Source organism: Solanum verrucosum, unplaced genomic scaffold (assembly GCF_900185275.1).
Source record: "Solanum verrucosum unplaced genomic scaffold, falcon-dt-bn FXZP01000103.1, whole genome shotgun sequence".
Taxonomy (NCBI): Eukaryota; Viridiplantae; Streptophyta; class Magnoliopsida; order Solanales; family Solanaceae; genus Solanum; species Solanum verrucosum.
In genome coordinates this window covers 2,708,727-2,728,415 of record NW_026020048.1, presented here as the reverse complement: position 1 = coordinate 2,728,415, position 19,689 = coordinate 2,708,727, and the positions used below count along the sequence as shown (strand labels likewise).

Sequence of the window (19,689 nt, the reverse complement as noted above, 5' to 3'; positions counted from 1 at the left end):
TTGTATAAATTAGTTATTTCGAATTTATACAGAAATAGCTCAATTATACAAATGTACCCGCTAATTATGCAAACTGTTGCTATGGAACATAATTAAGTTTATTACAGTGGTTACTTATGAAAATAATAGTAAACAAATAAAATATATAAATTAATCAATACTCTTTCCATCTTTTTTGATTGTCATGTGTACTAAAAAATTATTATTTTTTAATTTTGTCTCTAATACTAATTATTCTTATATATATATATATATAAGATTTTATTATTAATTTTTTCTTAGAAGTGTGTTAAATCCTTATTATAATAACTAAAACGAAGAGGAGACGAAGGGAGTAACTTTCAGCTTCATCTAGAATATCGAAGAATATAGTTACTCCGAAAAACATGCCTCATCCATAATAGTTTTTTTCTACTTACTACCCCCTTGGGTGACCAAGAAGCGGTCATTATTTTCCCCCCTTGATGGCTTGTTATTATCCACTCATGTCACATCACTGCCATAAAGTAGAGCCGTAGAAATTCCATTAATTGATCTAGGGTATGTTTGGTATGAATGGAACTATTTTGTGCTGAAATATTATTAAAAAAAATAAATGAGTTTTTAATTATTATTTTGTGTTTGGTGTATAAGTAAATATCATTTCAAAAATATTTATATATATATTAAAACAAATGATATCTGACGTAAGGACCGTGTTGTGGGCAGATAGGTGCAGGATGGGATAAATATGAGATATATTGAAGGGTGAAAATGACAATATCACTCGTAGAACTTGATTTTTTCTTTAAAAAAAGTCATTTTTCTCCTAATTATTCCTCTACAAAAGATATTTTTCAAAAATATTCACAAATGCACCCTTAAAAGTCAATTATTCAACCAAACGATATAGACCAAGTCAAACGTTGGTACTATTCCTGATTAATTCCATACATGACATTATTTCAAACGAACTACAGTTTGTTTAAAAGAAATTTGATAGTATTTTCTTATATTTTGTATATAAAAATAATTTCATTTTATACTTTAACAACCATACTTTTATTATACAAGATAAATGTTACAGCATATTTAAGATTACTACAAATAATTTTAAAAGCTCTTTTTTCTTTTAAAATTTGAATCCAATCCAACCGAGTGTTAGGTTTGCAGCTAGCCTTCAAATATCAATGTCCTTTTCTTGCTTAACTAATACTCCCTCCGTCCCATTTTATGTGAGGTACTTTGACTCGGCACGGAGTTTAAGAAAAAAAAAAAAAGACTTTTAAAATTTGTAATCCAAAATGAATGATAGAAATTTGTGTGGCTGTAAATCATTTCATTAAGGATAAAATAGATATTTTATAGTCAAATTGTTACTTAATATAAAAATGCTTTATTCTTTTTTAGATTAACTAAAAAGAAAAGTAAGTCACATAAATTAGAACAGAGGGAATATGTCAGAAATTGTACTGCCAAGACAAATGTAGTTGACTACACCCCGGTCAATACGTTATCTCCAACTCTTTTTACAAGCTCTTCCTGTTCTAGGTTCTATTTTACATATTCAGCACTGATATCAAAATTTGCTTGCAACTTAAACAGACATAGCTGCCATGGCTATTCAAAAGTGGCTACTCTTGATGTTTTTGCATTTACATGTTCTCAATATTGTAGCGCAGCTGCCTGATTTACGATTCGGCACATGTGGTGAGAATGGTAACTATACTGAGAATAGTACCTACAAGAACAATCTAAACACACTCCTCACTTCCCTTTCCTCAAAAATAGATAACTATGGTTTCTACAATGCTTCTATTGGCCAAAACTCTGATAGAGCCAGCGTTATTGTGTTATGTAGAGGAGATGTGGAGCTAGACGATTGTCGCGGTTGTGTCGATAATGTTGTTCAAAAGATTGCACAGTTATGTCCTAACCAAAAAGAAGTTTTCGGTGGCTATGATGAATGTATGTTACAGTATTCGAATCAATCCATTATAGATACTCCATCGTTGTCTGTTCGATATTTTCTTTGGAATCCTGCGAATGCCTCAAAACCCGAGGAATTTAACCAGGAGCTAAGAAAATTATTGGAAAATTTACGAGACCGTGCTGCACAGGGTGGTCCTCTTCAAAAATATGCTACTGGTAATACGATAGGTCCTGATATTCAGTCTATATATGCACTTGTGCAGTGTACTCCTGATTTATCTCGTCAGAGTTGCTTCAATTGCTTAACTGACGCTTATGGAACCTTGCCTCAATGTCCCTGCCTGGGAAAGAGGGGTGGAAGAATCATAGGGGTTAGGTGCAACTTCCGTTATGAAAGTTCCCGTTTCTTCGAGGATGTGCCGTTGGAAGCTCCACCACCTGCAGGTGAACACATTTTTATTCTTCCTTTTGCTAATCCCAATTTTATCAATATCCAATTTTGATTGAGACTGTTGAAGACATAATTAATTAAATAAAAATCAAATAGTTTTAAGTTTTTAGATGAGATATATAGTAACACAATTCAATATGGTTCTTCATTCAAATCTCTTTGTCACCATCTATCAAGAAGATTTACTGTTTGCTTGACTCATAAAAGAGAATCAGGCTCGCACTTTAGGTGGCGTGTTGAAGACATCAAGTATAAGTCTTTTTTTCTTTTCATCTGATTGATAAAATCCTAAGAATGGAGAGGTTTCGTATCTATCAATTCGATCAAATAGACTGAGAAATTGTCACCGTTTATAGAGATTGAAATGAGTGCCTTCCCATCACTGATCATCTCCTACCTACCCCATTCTATGAGACTGATGCAACATAAATCAAAAGAAGGGGGTGTCCTAGTTTTTTTTTAGTTTTATGAAATGCAAACTGTCTAGGCACAAAGCCAAACAAGTCCGATCCTGTTCTTGATCCAATGTGGAGACAAGGTATGTTCGTTATACCCTTCATGACTCGTTTAGGAATAACCAATTCATGGGGAAAAAGACAAGTGTACTATGTATAACAACTTATGCCTTTAGATGGGATAGATCATACAATTCAACACAACCACAAATCTTTGACATAAGTTAAGGCTGGAGGAACATACTATATTATAGGACCAATTGTATTTGTGATATTCAATAAGCAATACGCAAAGTTTCTTAGTTATTCTTAAAAGCAAAGTAAGACAAGTGAATTGGGAATGAGAAGATATTGTACTAACTTTAAGCTTCTTCTTTTTTTGTAGGAAATGATAATAAAACAGTTCCAATAGGGACGGAAAATAAAACACCTCCAACTGGGAAGGATGATAAAACAACACGAACAATTATCATTATCATTGTGTCAACTGTTACAATTGTTATTCTTATGATTTGTATTGCTGTCATCTTGATAAGGAGGCGAAAGAGGAAGCTGGTGAACGAAATTCAGAGTAAGCGTAAACTATAAACAAACAATAATTCAGGAAAGTTGAATTATTAAGACCATGTTTCACTAATTTGTTGTAAGCTATTACTACTATGTTCGTGAAGGTACATCGGTAGATGATACTAGTATTGCAGAATCTTTTCAATATGATTTTTCGGCAATTAGAGCAGCAACAGATGACTTCTCAGATGCTAATAAGCTCGGAGAAGGCGGATTTGGTCCTGTGTACAAGGTAATTAAACTTACATATTGTAGCATGATTTTAACTTCTATAGTACAAATATTCTTTCCACTGAATATGAGTACTTGTTATAATTTCATTGTTTTAGTTCATATTTTTTCAATTTGTTTTCATTTATATTTTAGGGTAAGCTTCAAAATGGACAAGAAGTAGCAGTGAAAAGGTTATCAGCAGATTCAGGCCAAGGTGATCTAGAATTCAAAAATGAGGTCTTGTTGGTTGCCAGGCTTCAACACAGGAATTTGGTTAGGTTGCTGGGATTTTGCCTAGACGGAACAGAGCGACTTCTTGTCTATGAGTTTGTTCCCAATGCAAGTCTTGACCAATTCTTATTTGGTATGTACTGCTTGACTTTTTATCAATATTGAGCTTGAGCATCAATAAGTTATGAATTTAACTTATATACAAAAGTTAGGGGTGTACAAAATTGAATCGAAAATCGAACTAAAACGCAAAGTGAGTCAAACAGAAAAAAAAACCCGACTAGTGGTTTGGTTTGATTTGGTTTGGTATTGAAAAAAAAACCTGACTGTATTTGGGTTGGTTTGGTTTCAACTAAAAAAAATCAACCCGAGGCCAAACCAACCCGACATTATATATATAATTTTAAAATTTTATTTTATACGTAAAAATATTTAGTTTGATATAATTTTAAAATATTTGTTATACTTTTTCATAGTTTTTATCTTTTAATATATTATTTCATGTTTGAAAGTTAGAATTCTTAATGGTTCAATAAAGATTATAGTCCATAGATGTTGATAATTATAATAAAACTTAAATCAAAATCGAATTAATACTAATGCAAAAAGAAAATCCATTCAACACTAAGAATGACAATAATATTGAATATTTGTTCTTTAGTTTTACAAAAGTTTAGACAATTAAAATACATAATCTAATTTTAATTTCCTTTAATACTTAGTCATGTAACTAATGCTTATTAAACTTATTTTAGCATGATTTAGTACTTTTAAATTATGATTATTTCATTATTACTTATTAATTTGCAATATTTGTTTTAAGCGATTTCATTATTATTTTTTTGTTGGATATTTTAATGTCATTAATCATATCATATTTTGTGTTATTTTCTTAAGAAACACCTTAGATAGTTATATTTTGGTAGGACTAAATAAATATTTGAACTACAAGTAAATTATATGTTTGTATAAATACTTTACCAGAAAAACCCGAAAATCCAAAAAACCCGAAAAATCTGAAAAAATCTGAGGTTGAAAAACCCGAATTTTATTGATTTGGTTTGGTTTATAAATTCAAAAATCCGACACAAATGGTTTGGTTGATATTTGAAAAACCCGAACCAACCCGGCCACGTACACCCCTAACAAAAGTTATTCTGTCAATGTAATTCGATATCTTGTCTGGTTGTCTGCCTTATTTACCATAGAACTAATTGCACTTATAATGAGCAGTTGCCTGTAGTAACATTTTAAGTGACTTAGAATTATTTGTTTTTTTCATATTTTTCATCTTGTTCGCAGATTCAGTTAAACGTAGGCAATTGGATTGGGAAAGGCGATCCAAAATCATAGGAGGCATTGCTAAGGGAATTCTTTATCTTCATGAGGATTCTAGGCTTCGGATCATTCACCGTGATCTCAAGGCTAGTAATGTTCTACTAGATGCAGAAATGAATCCTAAAATCTCAGATTTTGGCATGGCAAGGCTATTTGAATTGGATGAAACTCAAGGCAGCACAAACAGAATTGTTGGGACCTAGTAAGTTTTACCTCTCTCGTTGGATAGACTGTTATTAGCATTTTGCTATGAAGGATTATTTAACAACTTGGTTAGAATAAAAGCTGCCTCGAGACAAAAGAGAATCTTTCTTTGAATTGTTATTAGAATTTTCAATATGAATTTTGCTCATCATTGTACTATCTCTAGGAATGCTTACCTCAATTTTGTTGAACTAGGACTTTGGTGGTGTACAAACTCAGTATTATTCAAGATGATGGTTATATACCTAGAGTTTTGTTCTCAATTTGGTCACTACCAAAGTTTCAATCTCTAATGATTTAAATGAAGTTCAGATCTTCGGCCAAAACAGAGTTCTGAAAATGAATAAGCTAAATTTGATTTTCAGAACAAAAATATCTTCTTCTTTTCTGCATATGAACTCTCATTGTTCAAAGAGGTTATCAGATATGATCTCGCGGTAGCAAAATACAAGATATTGGTCTTAACTCATCAAAACTTGTTATTTGCTCAGCCAAGAATAGATCAGTGGTCTAAGATGTTGTCTTCACATTGCAGTAAGACATAACAACCCAATTTGTGCTTTCGACTTCCTTGAGAAAATGTCCAAGATCATTAATGAAACATGTAGTTCTGACTTTTAACATCAAGTAGTTCCCTGTTTTAACAGCTATTTAGTTTTGCTGATCCCACTGTTTGGACTACTAAATATGCAATGTTATATAAGTTGCGGAATGTTACGTAATTCTTGTTTTTGTTTCACAGTGGATATATGGCACCAGAGTATGCAATGCACGGGCAATTTTCCGTAAAGTCAGATGTTTTTAGCTTTGGAGTACTAGTCTTAGAAATTTTAAGTGGCCAAAAAAACACTTGTTTCAGAAATGGAGAATCGGTGGAAGACCTTTTGAGTTTTGTAAGTAACCTGGCCAATCAATCAAGTATTAATTTTGTGAAATGGTCAGAGAATATCATCTTATTCTGATAATTGAACTATCACATTCACATACAGGCTTGGTTAAGCTGGCGTAATGGAACAATTATAGATTTTGTAGATCCAATGCTGAAGGAAAGCACAGGACTGATTCGTGACATAATGAGAAACATTCACATAGCTTTATTGTGTGTTCAAGAAAGTGTGGCTGATAGACCAACCATGGCAGCTGTTGTTCTCATGCTCAGTAGCTTTTCGTTGAGTCTTCCAATGCCTTCAGGGCCAGCATTCTATATGCACAGTAATATTACCGCAGAGACGTCGCTTATTAAAGAATACAACACAAGAATGACAGACTCTAGTGATCTAGCCAAAAGTAAATCTATTGGTTCATCACGAAATGAGGCATCCATATCTGAGTTATATCCTCGTTAACATCCTTAGTATGATAACCTTTTTCTCTGAGTTTACTTATTTTATGTGTTGGTACCACTTTTAGTGTACGTGTAGTCTAGCTAACAATAATTATTATAAAGTTTATATGTAATAGTAACACTCTTTTTAATACAATGCATAGTTTTAAAATGAGTAGTTATTTAACTAAGAAAACAAGAGGAAAGGAAAAGGTCTCAATTTCTAGGAACTCCTTCCATACCACTTTATACTATTTGAAGAGCCAAATAACTTTTCGTTTACTAAAATCATGTAAAATGTTACATATTTTGTTTCATATTAATTGATTATCTTTCATTTTATATGATATTTAAGAAATTATATATCAAATAATTAATTTCTCTAATTCATTCTGATGTACATTAAGATATTCAAAAAGTATTTATAATAGGAGTTAAATGAATTTTTTAAATTCAATTTAATAAATAGATAAATAATTCGAAACATATAATTTTATTAAGATAGCCAACTATATATTATAGTAGGGATGGAAAAGTATGTATGTAATTAGAAACGTTCAAGTAAAAGCAAGTACAAATTTTGCACCTCGGTAGCTTGTTCTTATTCTCTCATGTCCCATCACCCCCATAAAAGACTTGTTAACTTTGAAGTTTGAATTTGTCAACTTCTGAGATGTAGACCTAGTCAAATGAAATATTTGTAGCCTTTTTCTCCGAGTTTACTTATTTTATGTGTTGGTACCACTTTTAGTGTACGTGCCTTGGACTTGTAGTATAGCTAGCAATTATTGTAAAGTTTATATGTAAAAGTAACACTCATTTTAATACAATATATAGTTTTAAAATAGTTATACTCTTTTTTTTTTTCTAATTACTTGTTCATATTTTCTTTTATAGTTATTCCTATCTATTTTGCAATTTAAGAAAAGACAATTTTTTTTTTACCTATTATACCCTTAATTAATTATTTTGAAAAAGGTCAAACTTTTTGAAAAATCTTATATTTTTAATTCATCCACTTTATAATTAATAGAGATAAATTGATAAACTCACTATGTCAATTATTATTTTTTAATAAGTGTCAATTTGAAAATTGACAAATAATCAGGGATAGAAAGTATTTAACTTGGAGCTAAATACATCCGTATTCATTTTAACTGGCTTGGTTTGTAAGAAAGCATCATATGGGCATCTCACACGTCTTTTCAACTTTATGGACGGGCAAAAGGAAAAAGAAAAGAAGAGGAAAGGAAATAGTCCCTATTTCTAGGAATTCATTACGTACAACTTTATACTATTGGAAGAGCCAAAATAACTTTTCGTATTATGGAATCATATAAAATTTTACTCATTCCGTTTCATATTGATTGATTATCTTTTATTTTATGTGGTGTTTGAGAAATTACATATCAGATAACTAAATTTTTCTTTATTTTTATTGATGTACATTACGATAATTCATGAAAAATATATTTAATAACATAGGGCACATAAATATATATCATTAGAATAGATACAAAATAATGAACTCCTGATTATTTTTTAAAAAATTTCTAAATTTATTTAGGCTTTCAAAAAGTACTAATAATAGGGGTAGAATGAATTTTTTTAAATTAATTTTATTTTAATTTAATAAATAGACACATAATTCAAAACATATATTTTAATAAGGTAGCCAACTACTCCCTCCGTCCCATTTTATCACTTTTTTACTTTGCACTTGTATTAAGAAATGATTTAACTTTACCCTTCTACCCTTATTTAATTTTTTTGATACTCAAGTTTTCAATCAATGAATATGAATTAATTTATTTTGATTAATTAATTTAACCAATAAACATGAATAATTTATTTAGTTTTTCTAAGTTGATCAAATATATATTTTCAAGACTAATGACTCACAAGAGTAAAAAAAGGATCAATATGGTAATTTATGAATTGATTTTATAAAATGACAAGTATTATAAATCAACTATTTAAAAAAATGCATGACATATTAAATGGGACAGAGGAAGTATTATGTACGGACAGAATAGTCTGTAATTAGAAACGTTTTCACCTCCGTAGCTTGTTCTTATACTCTCCTGTCCCATCACCCCATAAATTAGACTTGTTGAATTTGAAGATTCAATTTGTCAACTTTTGAGATGTAAACCAAGTCAAAAGTTGACATTTGTTTCTTTAATCCCTTTTTAGGAGCTTTCAATTATTTTTTTTCCCAAGTTTATGATGACACCCCTTTGTTGGAAATTTCACAAATATTTAAGTGTATTGTCGGAAGAGCAACAGAGAAGATACAAGGACATACTCCCTCGTCCCTAATTACTTGTCCAGTTTTTCTTTTATAGTTGTTTCTAATTACTTGTTTATTTTGACAAATCAAGAAATGATAAATTTTTTTTATCTATTATACCATTAATTAATTATTTTGAAAAAGGTAATACTTCTTGAAAATCTAAAGTTTTTAATTCATCCACTTCATAATCAATTGGGATAAACTAGTAAATTCACTATGTCAATTATTGTTTTCTTAATAGGAATTTAAAAGTGAATAAGTAATTAAAGACAGGAAAAATATAATATAAATGATCCACTGCAGCGAACTTGAGCAATTTTTTAAAATTCTTTTGTAGAGTAATTCCCAGAAATTCTAAAGAAATTATTGTGGATTAAAATTTAAAACACTAGGGGAAAAAAAAAGGAAAATATGGTAGTTGTAAAAAATAAGTTGGATTTCATTTTCTGGAGTAATCATATAAAGTTCAAAATTTGCAGCCTTGGTGGCTTCTTGGTATCCACTCCTGTCCCAATTCCCATTATTCCCATAAATTAGAGTCTACGAATTTCATATTTTCTAAGGAGAAAAATTTGGCAAATCCAAAGATATAGACCAAGTCATCAGAAGTTTTATCTTTTGCTAGGTCAATTCACTCAAAAGGTCACTTAAGCCAGAAAGTGATAATTCTGGTTCAGTTTTTATAAAATTAATGAATGATTTATTATTTTATGTCTATTTTATTCTTATTTTTAAATATTTAAAAGACTTTATTTAATAAGGATAATTTGGTAAAATTATATCTATCATTTACTAGTATTTCTTAATTTCTGTCCTAAATTACAATTATTATTAGATAGAAAGAATATTAGGTACAACTAGTTTAATGACCTGACGCATGTTTTTTTAAGCTAAAAAAATAAAAATAAAAATAAAAGCCAACTCATTTTTGCCTTTGATGTCAAAATATCTAAGCTTTCTACAAATGGAAATGCAAGTTAGACAACCATGACCATGGCTATTCAGAAGGTGCTACTCTTTCTGTTTTTGCATAAACAAGTTCTCAATATCGTAGCGCAGCTTCCTGATTTACGATACCGTTCATGCTGTAAGAATGGTAACTATACTGAGAATAGTACCTACAAGAACAATCTAAACACACTCCTCACTTCCTTTTCCTCAAAAATAGATAACTATGGTTTCTACTATGATTCCATTGGCCAAAACACCGACGAGGTCAGTGGTATTGTGCTATGTAGAGGAGATGTGGAGCTAAAATAATGTCGCAGTTGTATCCATAACGCTGCTCAAAAACTTGTACAGTTATGTCCTACCCAAAAAGAAGTTATTGGTGGCTATGATGAATGTTTGTTGCATTACTCGAATCTATCCATTATAAATACTCAATCGTTGTCTGTTCAATATTTTCGTCGGAATACTGTGAATGCCTCAAAACCCGAGGAATTTAACCAGGAACTGGGTAAATTACTGGAAAATTTACGAGACCGTGCTGTAAATGGTGGTCCCTTTCGAAAATATGCTAGTGGTAATGTGACAGGTCCAGATTATCAGACTATATATGCACTTGTGCAGTGTACTCCTGATTTATCTCCTCAGAATTGCTTAACTGACGCTTATGGAACCATGCCTCAATGTCCTTGCCTGGGAAAGAGGGGTGGAAGAATAATTGGGCCTAGGTGCAACTTCCGTTGTGAAAGTTCCCGTTTCTTCGTTGATGTGCCGTTGGAAGCTCCGCCACCTGCAGGTAAATTATATTTTTCCACTTTCATTTGAAGACATATGTACCTAAGTAGATACTATAAAGTTTAGTTACCTTATTTAACAATTTAATTTAATCAAACCTATAGACGAGATGGTTGCAAATATTAAATATGACATAAGAGCAGACACATAAAAAGAATTAGACATGCACATGAATAATGAATCGATGTATTGAAACATAATAAGGTGAATAAAATATGTCATCTCTAAGTACAATAATTTAAGTTTTTTCCCGACATGTGTGGAACTGACTAAAAGTACACTACCTTGTTAGAGAAGTCAGACAATTTTTGTTTTAGTTTTGCAGTGGGTATATGGCTCCAGAGTATGCAATGCAGGGGCAATTTTCAGTGAAATCAGATGTTTATAGCTTTGGAGTACTAGTCCTGGAAATTATAAGCGGTCAACGAAACAAATGTTCCAGAAACGGAGATTTTGTGGAAGACCTTCTGAGCGTTGTAAGTAACTAGCTGGCCAATCAATCAATTAAGTATTCCTCAATTCCAAACTAGTTTACTAATTGAAACATTCAAAAGAAAAATTAATTGCTATTTAGACAAACACTTTGTATAAAAAATGCCATCAAATGTCTTTCTCAAGAGGAATGCATAATGTGAATCAGAGGTAGTATAATTTATGATTTTGTGATGCCTGATCTATCACAGGCTTGGTTGAACTGGCGCGAAGAAACAATTTCAAATTTGATAGACCCTATGCTGAGGGGAAGCTCAGGACCTGTTGGTGACATAGTGAGATACATCCACATTGCTTTATTGTGCGTTCAAGAAAATGTTGCTAATAGACCAAACATGGGTGAAGTACTTCTCATGCTCAGTAGTCACTCTTTGAGTCTTCCAGTTCCACACAACGAAGTAAACCCACAGATTTTACACTTTGGAGATGTCAATTCAACAATTTCCGAAAATAAAACAATATGTTCTTAAGGAAATCAGGATTTGATAACTGAGTTGCATCCTCGATAAAACATCCATACATATAGTGCTAGAAGTCTCTCTATATATATGCAAACGTGTATCATTCATTTATAGGTCTGGTGTAAACCCCGAATGCGAATATGTTGTTACTTAATAAATTTTCTTATTTACTTTGCTATTTGTTCGAACCCAATTAGTTAGGGGTTCTTGCGATTGATTTATCAATGATTCTTTTGTTGTTGGACTAATTTGCGTCATAAGTATTACTTTTTGAACTTGTAAAAGTGGTGTAGTTTTTCAATAGTAATGGAAATGTATTTTTGCCCCTATTAATTGAGACGAGTAAGCTGAAATTCCGAATAATTACATATTCGTAACAATTTGTAAAATTAATAATTGAGGTATAGTTTTAAAATAAATAATACTGGCTTAGTTGAATTAATTAAAAAAAAAGTCTAACTGAGCAAACATTTAGCAAAATATCATGGATGGCATGTTTGGCCAAAAAAAATAATTATAATAATATCGACAACCATAATTTATTAGCATTGTTCAAATATTTGTTAAAAAAGTAATTTATACCTTAGGATGGTCTTATTACTATCGTGAACTATTTTATAATAAAATAAATATATTTTTAAAATCTTGTAAGAGATAGGTGTATATAATTGATAATAATTGACTAATAGATTAAGGAATTTGACATCGCCCATTAATTATACGTCAAGTTTATAGATGACTCATTCTTTCTTTAATGAAAAATTTAGATGATTAAGTAAATATATATTAGTTAATTAGTCATCATATCTATAATTTTAGTTAATTATCATTCGCGATTAACATTCAGTGATAATTACACGGATTAGGATTTTGAGTTTGTATAATTCGAAATTTGTATAACTTTTGTATAATGTAATTTTGTATAATATAATTCATATAACTGTTTAAAATTTAGATGTTTGTATTTGTATAAATTAGTTATTTCGAATTTATACAAAAATAGCTTAACTATACAACTGTACCCGCTAATTATGCAAACATGCAAACTATTGCAATGAAACATAATTTAGTTTGTTATAGTGGTTATTTATGAAAATAATAGTAAACAAATAAAATATATAAATTAATCAATACTATTTCCATCTTTTTTAATTGTCATGTATACTCAAAAATTATTATTTTTTAATTTTATCTTAATTTTTTCTTGGAAGTGTGTTAAATCCTTATTATAATAACTAAAACGAAGCGGAGACGAAGGGAGTAACTTTCAACTTCATCTAGAAGATCGAAGAATATAGTTACTCCCTCTTCGGTCATATAGTATGACAAGAAGCGGTCATTATTTTCCCACCTTGATGGCTTGTTATTATCCACTCATGTCACATCACTACCATAACCGTAGAAATTCCATTAATTGATGGCCGCCTTAATTGATCCATGGTATGTTCGGTATGAATGGAACTATTTTGTGCTGAAATATTATTAAAAAAAATAAATGAGTTTTTAATTATTATTTTGTGTATAAGTAAATATCATTTCAAAAATATTTATATATAATTTAAAACAAATGATATCTGACGTAAGGACCGTGTTGTGGGCAGATAGGTGCAGGATGGGGTAAATATGAGATATATTGAAGGGTGAAAATGACAAAATCTATATAAAATATCATTCGTAGAACTTGATTTTTCCTTAAAGAAAAGTCATTTTCCTCCTAATTATTTCTCTACAAAAAATATTTTTCAAAAATATTCACAAATGCACCCTTAAAAGTCAATTATTCAACCAAAAGATATAGACCAAGTCAAATGTTGGTACTATTCCTTATTAATTCCATTGTACGTGACATTATTTCAAAAGAACTACAGTTTGTTTAAAAGAAATTTGATAGAGTAGTATTTTCTTATATTTTGTATCTAAAAATAATTTCATTTTATACTTTAACAATCATACTTATATTATACAAGATAAATGTTACAGCATATTTAAGATTATTACAAATAATTTTAAAAGCTCTTTTTCTTTTAAAATTTGAATCCAATCCAACCGAGTGTTAGTTTTGCAACTAGCCTTCAAATATGAATATCCTTTTCTTGCTTAACTAATATGTCAGAAATTGTACTGCCAAGACAAATGTAGTTGACTACACCCCGGTCAATACGTTATCTCCAACTCTTTTTACAAGCTCTTCCTGTTCTAGGTTCTATTTTACATATTCAGCACTGATATCAAAAATTTGCTTGTAACTTAAACAGACATAGCTGCCATGGCTATTCAAAAGTGGCTACTCTTGATGTTTTTGCATTTACATGTTCTCAATATTGTAGCGCAGCTGCCTGATTTACGATTCGGCACATGTGGTGAGAATGGTAACTATACTGATAATAGTACCTACAAGAACAATCTAAAGACACTCCTCACTTCCCTTTCCTCAAAAATAGATAACTATGGTTTCTACAATGCTTCTATTGGCCAAAACTCTGATAGAGCCAGCGTTATTGTGTTATGTAGAGGAGACGTGGAGCTAGACGATTGTCGCGTTTGTGTCGATAATGTTGTTCAAAAGATTGCACAGTTATGTCCTAACCAAAAAGAAGTTTTCGGTGGCTATGATGAATGTATGTTACAGTATTCGAATCAATCCATTATAGAAACTCCATCATTTTCTATTAAATATTACTTTCGGAATCCTGCGAATGCCACAAAACCCGAGGAATTTAACCAGGAGCTAGGGAAATTATTGGAAAATTTACGAGACAGTGCTGTAGATGGTGGTCCTCTTCAAAAATATGCTACTGGTAATGCGATAGGTCCAGATCGTCAGTCTATATATGCACTTGTGCAGTGTACTCCTGATTTATCTCGTCAGAGTTGCTTCAATTGCTTAACTGACGCTTATGGAACCTTGCCTCAATGTCCCTGCCTGGGAAAGAGGGGTGGAAGAATCATAGGGGTTAGGTGCAACTTACGTTATGAAAGTTCCCGTTTCTTCGAGGATGTGCCGTTGGAAGCTCCACCACCTGCAGGTGAACACATTTTTATTCTTCCTTTTGCTAATCCCAATTTTGATGTGACTGTTGAAGACATAAGTCATTTAGTTCAAGTTTTTAAATGAGTAACACAATTCAATAATATGGTTGTACATTCAAATCTCTCCGTCACCATCTATCAAGAAGAATTACTGTGTGCTTGACTCATAAAAGGGATTTAGGCTCGCACTTGAGGTGGCATGTTGAAGACGTCAACTAAAGACAAGTGTACTTTGTATAACAACTTAAGTCTTTAGATGAGATAGAGCAAACAATTCAACACAACCACAAATCTTTGACATGAGTTAAGGCTGGATATTATGGGAGCAGTTGTATTTGTGATATTCAATAAGTAATATGCATAGTTTCTTAGTTATTCTTAAAAGGAAAGTAAGACAAGTGAATTGGGAATGGGAAGATATTATATTAACTTGAAGCTTTTTTCTTTTTGTAGGAAATGATAATAAAACAGTTCCAACAGGGACGGACGATAAAACAGTTCCAACAGGAGAGGATGACAAAACAACACGAACAATCATCATTATCGTTGTGTCAACTGTTACAGTTGTTATTCTTATTATTTGTATTGCTGTCATCTTGATAAGGAAGCGAAAGAGGAAGCTGGTGAACGAAATTCAGAGTAAGCGTAAACTATAAACAAACAATAATTCAGGAAAGTTAAATTCTTAAGACTACGTTTCACTAATTTGTTGTGTGCTATTACTACTATGTTTGTAAAGGTACATCTATTGATGATACTAGTATTGCGGAATCTTTGCAATATGATTTTTCGGCAATTAGAGCAGCAACAGATAACTTCTCAGATGCTAATAAGCTCGGACAAGGCGGATTTGGTCCTGTGTACAAGGTAATTTAACTTACATATTGTTGCATAATTTTAACTTCTATAGTACAATTTTTTTTTCCACTGACATAAATAAGTTAACTCCTTTATTCAAAACACCCTAGTTGGAACAAGAGTACGGGTTATAATTTCATTGTTTTAGTTCATAATTTGTCAAGTTGTTTTCATATTATATTTTAGGGTAAGCTTCAAAATGGACAAGAAGTAGCAGTGAAAAGGTTATCAGCAGATTCAGGCCAAGGTGATCTAGAATTCAAAAATGAGGTCTTGTTGGTTGCCAGGCTTCAACACAGGAATTTGGTTAGGTTGCTGGGATTTTGCCTAGATGGAACAGAGCGACTTCTTGTCTATGAGTTTGTTCCCAATGCAAGTCTTGACCACTTCTTATTTGGTATGTACTGCTTAACTTTTTATCAAGTATTGAGCTTGAGCATCAATAAGTTATGAATTTAACTTATATACAAACGTTATTCTGTCAATGTAATTTGATATTTTGTCTGGTTGTCTGCCTTATTTACCATAGAACTAATTGCACTTATAATGAGCAGTTGCCTGTAGTAGCATTTTAAGTGACTTAGAATTAAAAATGTTTTATATTCTTCATCTTGTTTGCAGATTCAGTTAAACGTAGGCAATTGAATTGGGAAAGACGATCCAAAATCATAGGAGGCATTGCTAAGGGAATTCTTTATCTTCATGAGGATTCTAGGCTTCGGATCATTCACCGTGATCTCAAAGCTAGTAATGTTCTACTAGATGCAGAAATGAATCCTAAAATCTCAGATTTTGGCATGGCAAGGCTATTTGAATTGGATGAAACTCAAGGCAGCACAAACAGAATTGTTGGGACCTAGTAAGTTTTACATCTCTCATTGGATAGACTGTTATTTTCATTTTGCTAGGATGGATTATTTAACAATTTAGCAAAGAATATAGCTGCCTCGAGACAAAAGAAAATCTTTCTTTGAATTGTTATTAGAATTTTCAATATGAATTTTGCTCGACATTGTACTATCTTTAGGAATGCTTACCTCAATTTTGTTGAACTAGGACTTTGGTGGTGTACAAACTTAGTATTATTCAAGATGATGGTTATATACCTAGAGTTTTGTTCTCAATTTGGTCACTACCAAAGTTGCAATCTCTAATGATTAAAATGAAGTTCATTTCAACAAGTTAGATCTTCAGCCAAAACAGAGTTCTGGAAATGAATAAGCTAAATTTGATTTTGTATAGAACAAAAATATGTTATTCTTTTCTGCATATGAACTCTCATTGTTCAAAGAGGTTATAAGATATGATCTCGCGGTAGCAAAATACAAGATATAGGTCTTAACTCATCAAAACTTGTTGTTTGCTCAGCCAAGAATAGATCAATGGTCTAAGATGTTGTCTTCACATTGCAGTAAGACATAACAACCCAATTTGTAGTATAAATTGCTGCACAATGCTTTTGACTTCCTTGAGAAAATGTCCAAGATCATTAATGAAACATGCAATTTAGTTTTGCTGATCCCACTGTTTGGACTACTATATATGCAATGTTATATATGTTGACGTAATTCTTGTTTTTGTTTCGCAGTGGATATATGGCACCAGAGTATGCAATGCACGGGCAATTTTCCGTCAAGTCAGATGTTTTTAGCTTTGGAGTTCTAGTCTTAGAAATTTTAAGTGGCCAAAAAAACACTTGTTTCAGAAATGGAGAATCGGTGGAAGACCTTTTGAGTTTTGTAAGTAACCTGGCCAATCAATCAAGTATTAATTTTGTGAAATGGTCAGAGAATATCATCTTATTCTGATAATTGAACTATCACATTCACATACAGGCTTGGTTAAGCTGGCGTAATGGAACAACTATAGATTTTGTAGATCCAATGCTGAAGGAAAGCACAGGACTGATTCGTGACATAATGAGAAACATTCACATAGCTTTATTGTGTGTTCAAGAAAGTGTGGCTGATAGACCAACCATGGCAGCTGTTGTTCTCATGCTCAGTAGCTTTTCGTTGAGTCTTCCCATGCCTTCAGGGCCAGCATTCTATATGCACAGTAATATTACCGCAGAGACGTCGCTTATTCAAGAATACAACACAAGAATGACAGACTCTAGTGAACTAGCCAAAAGTAAATCTATTGGTTCATCACGAAATGAGGCGTCCATATCTGAGTTATATCCTCGTTAACATCCAGAGGCGGATCCAGAATTCGAAGGTTGTGGGTGCCATATCGTCTAAATAGGGTAAACGGGTTGGTTCCTTTAATTTTAGAATATACTTTGAGTTATTTAATTTCTTTTTCAATTTTTGTAAACAAATTGATCAAACATGAATATTCGATAGTGTTTTCTTTTAGATATTCTAATACTAAAGATATATTGAAGTAGTAGTTTTTTTTGTAAAAAAAAATAAAAAATAAGAGACCTTATTCTCTAAATATATTCTTATTAATATTTATAAGATGTTAAATTAATCTTTAACTAATATAAAATTCACACATGACATTCGTATGAATTAAAGATAAATACATAGTGAAATAGAAAATCAATAAGAATAATTTTTAAAAAGCAAAAAAAAACTAAACTCCCGCACACATTAATGAAAAAAGAAAAGAGAACACAAAAAGAAAGGAAGAGTTGAAGCCTCCTCAAAACGTAAAACAAATATTCAAGCGCTGTCACGGGGATTCCAACGCTCAACCCTGACGTTCTACAACGCGCGCTTATGTAATTTTCTTGTATTTTCTTCTTGTTCTCAACCTTACGTTACGTGATTTTATGTAATTTTCTCGTATTATCTATTTCTTTATGCCATGCTTATTTTCTCATTAGCATAATTTTATTAGTATTCTAATTTTTAAATTAAAATAGAATTTATTGTTAAGTAAGGTTATAGACTTACGTTTTCTTTATTAAGAAAAAATAAAAATAAATCATAGTTTTTGCTATGTTGAAATTTGTTATAATAGTATTATGTTAAATTTTTTGTTTTGAATTTATAACCTATGTTATATTTTTAGTTTCATTTGTTTTAGTAATATTGAATTTACATTGCACGTCATTTTTTAATTAGACTTGATAGATTATATTTTTGTCAAACATTTAATAATTTATGACATTTTATTTATATATTATTCTTTTTATCAAACATGCATTTCATGATGTTCGTAGAAACTTCATACTTTTAGTTGTTACGATCAATTCAATTGAAATATATTAATTTGAAAAAATATAAATCAATTATTTTTTCATAATATTAGTTACAGAAAATATGTTTATTAATTAATATATTTTCAAAAAAGAATATATATCTTAAATATTTAATTTAATGTCATTTATAAAGTTTCTTATTTGTCTAGTATAAATTTTAAATAATTAATTTTTATTTTTAAAATTTATTATATTTTTATAATTGCAATTGTGCATCCAAACAGAACATGTGTAATTACATTGTAGCATCTAAACAAGACATGTGTAATTACAGAGTAATTACACTGTGGCAACCAAACAGGTCAGTGTAATTACTAGACAGTGTAATTACTAGGCTGATAATTATTACCCCAGTAATTACATCAATTTCAATTACCAAGTAGCTTTCCAAACAGACCCTTCGTATTCTAAATTCATATAAAGTTTTACTCATATCGTTTCATATTAATTGGTTAGCTTTCATTTTACATGATGTTTAAGAAATTATATATCAAACACTTATTTTTTTTCTAATTTATTCTTTATATATATTGATGCACATTAAGATATTCAAAAAGTATTAATACTAAGGATAGAATGATTTTTTTTAGAATTTTATTTTATTTTGATTTAATAAGTAGATAAATAATTCGAAACATATAATTTTCATAAGGTGGCCAATTATTATAGTACGGATGGAATAGTACTCCCTCCGTCCCTTTTTAGTTGTCCACTTTAGAAATGGCACACAAATTAAGACAACAATGATTAGCACAGTGAAATTACAATTTTACCCTTATGACAACATTTCACTTCAAAATTACAACCACTTATTTGAATTCAAGTGAAACAAATTGGAGGGAAACAACATACACTTTTACAATTTTCAAGAAGTGTAAATAAGGGTATAATAGGAAAAAAT

General features: G+C 30.9%; 1 protein-coding gene and 1 pseudogene across 5 annotated transcripts; both read left to right on the top strand.

Annotated features, from left to right (window-relative positions):
• Positions 1-1,557: 1,557 nt before the first annotated feature.
• LOC125821865 (cysteine-rich receptor-like protein kinase 44) lies at positions 1,558-17,768 on the top strand. Of its 5 annotated transcripts, XM_049501232.1 has the most exons (8): positions 1,596-2,287; positions 14,645-14,712; positions 15,170-15,355; positions 15,456-15,583; positions 15,761-15,971; positions 16,196-16,433; positions 17,163-17,313; positions 17,410-17,768. In XM_049501232.1, the coding sequence occupies exons 1-8, from the start codon at positions 1,596-1,598 to the stop codon at positions 17,764-17,766; spliced, it is 2,031 nt and encodes a 676-aa protein (XP_049357189.1). In that variant the 3' UTR covers positions 17,767-17,768. The 5 variants fall into 5 exon arrangements, with proteins under 5 accessions (XP_049357188.1, XP_049357189.1, XP_049357187.1 ...); XM_049501231.1 differs by lacking the exons at positions 14,645-14,712; positions 15,170-15,355; positions 15,456-15,583; ... (2 more) ...; positions 17,163-17,313; positions 17,410-17,768 and adding exons at positions 3,203-3,388; positions 3,489-3,616; positions 3,751-3,961; ... (1 more) ...; positions 6,113-6,263; positions 6,360-6,866 and having other exon boundaries at positions 1,558-2,355; XM_049501230.1 differs by lacking the exon at positions 14,645-14,712 and having other exon boundaries at positions 1,596-2,355.
• Positions 9,984-11,856, top strand: LOC125822838 (cysteine-rich receptor-like protein kinase 29; annotated as a pseudogene).
• Positions 17,769-19,689: the final 1,921 nt, after the last annotated feature.

Bases quoted from the DNA above. Each gene is read 5' to 3' on its own strand.
- LOC125821865 (XM_049501232.1), top strand. From the start codon at position 1,596: ATGGCTATTCAAAAGTGGCTACTCTTGATGTTTTTGCATTTACATGTT. The intron at 14,713-15,169 runs GTGAACACATTT...TTCTTTTTGTAG, and splicing joins GGAAGCTCCACCACCTGCAG to GAAATGATAATAAAACAGTT. The intron at 15,972-16,195 runs GTATGTACTGCT...TCTTGTTTGCAG, and splicing joins TCTTGACCACTTCTTATTTG to ATTCAGTTAAACGTAGGCAA.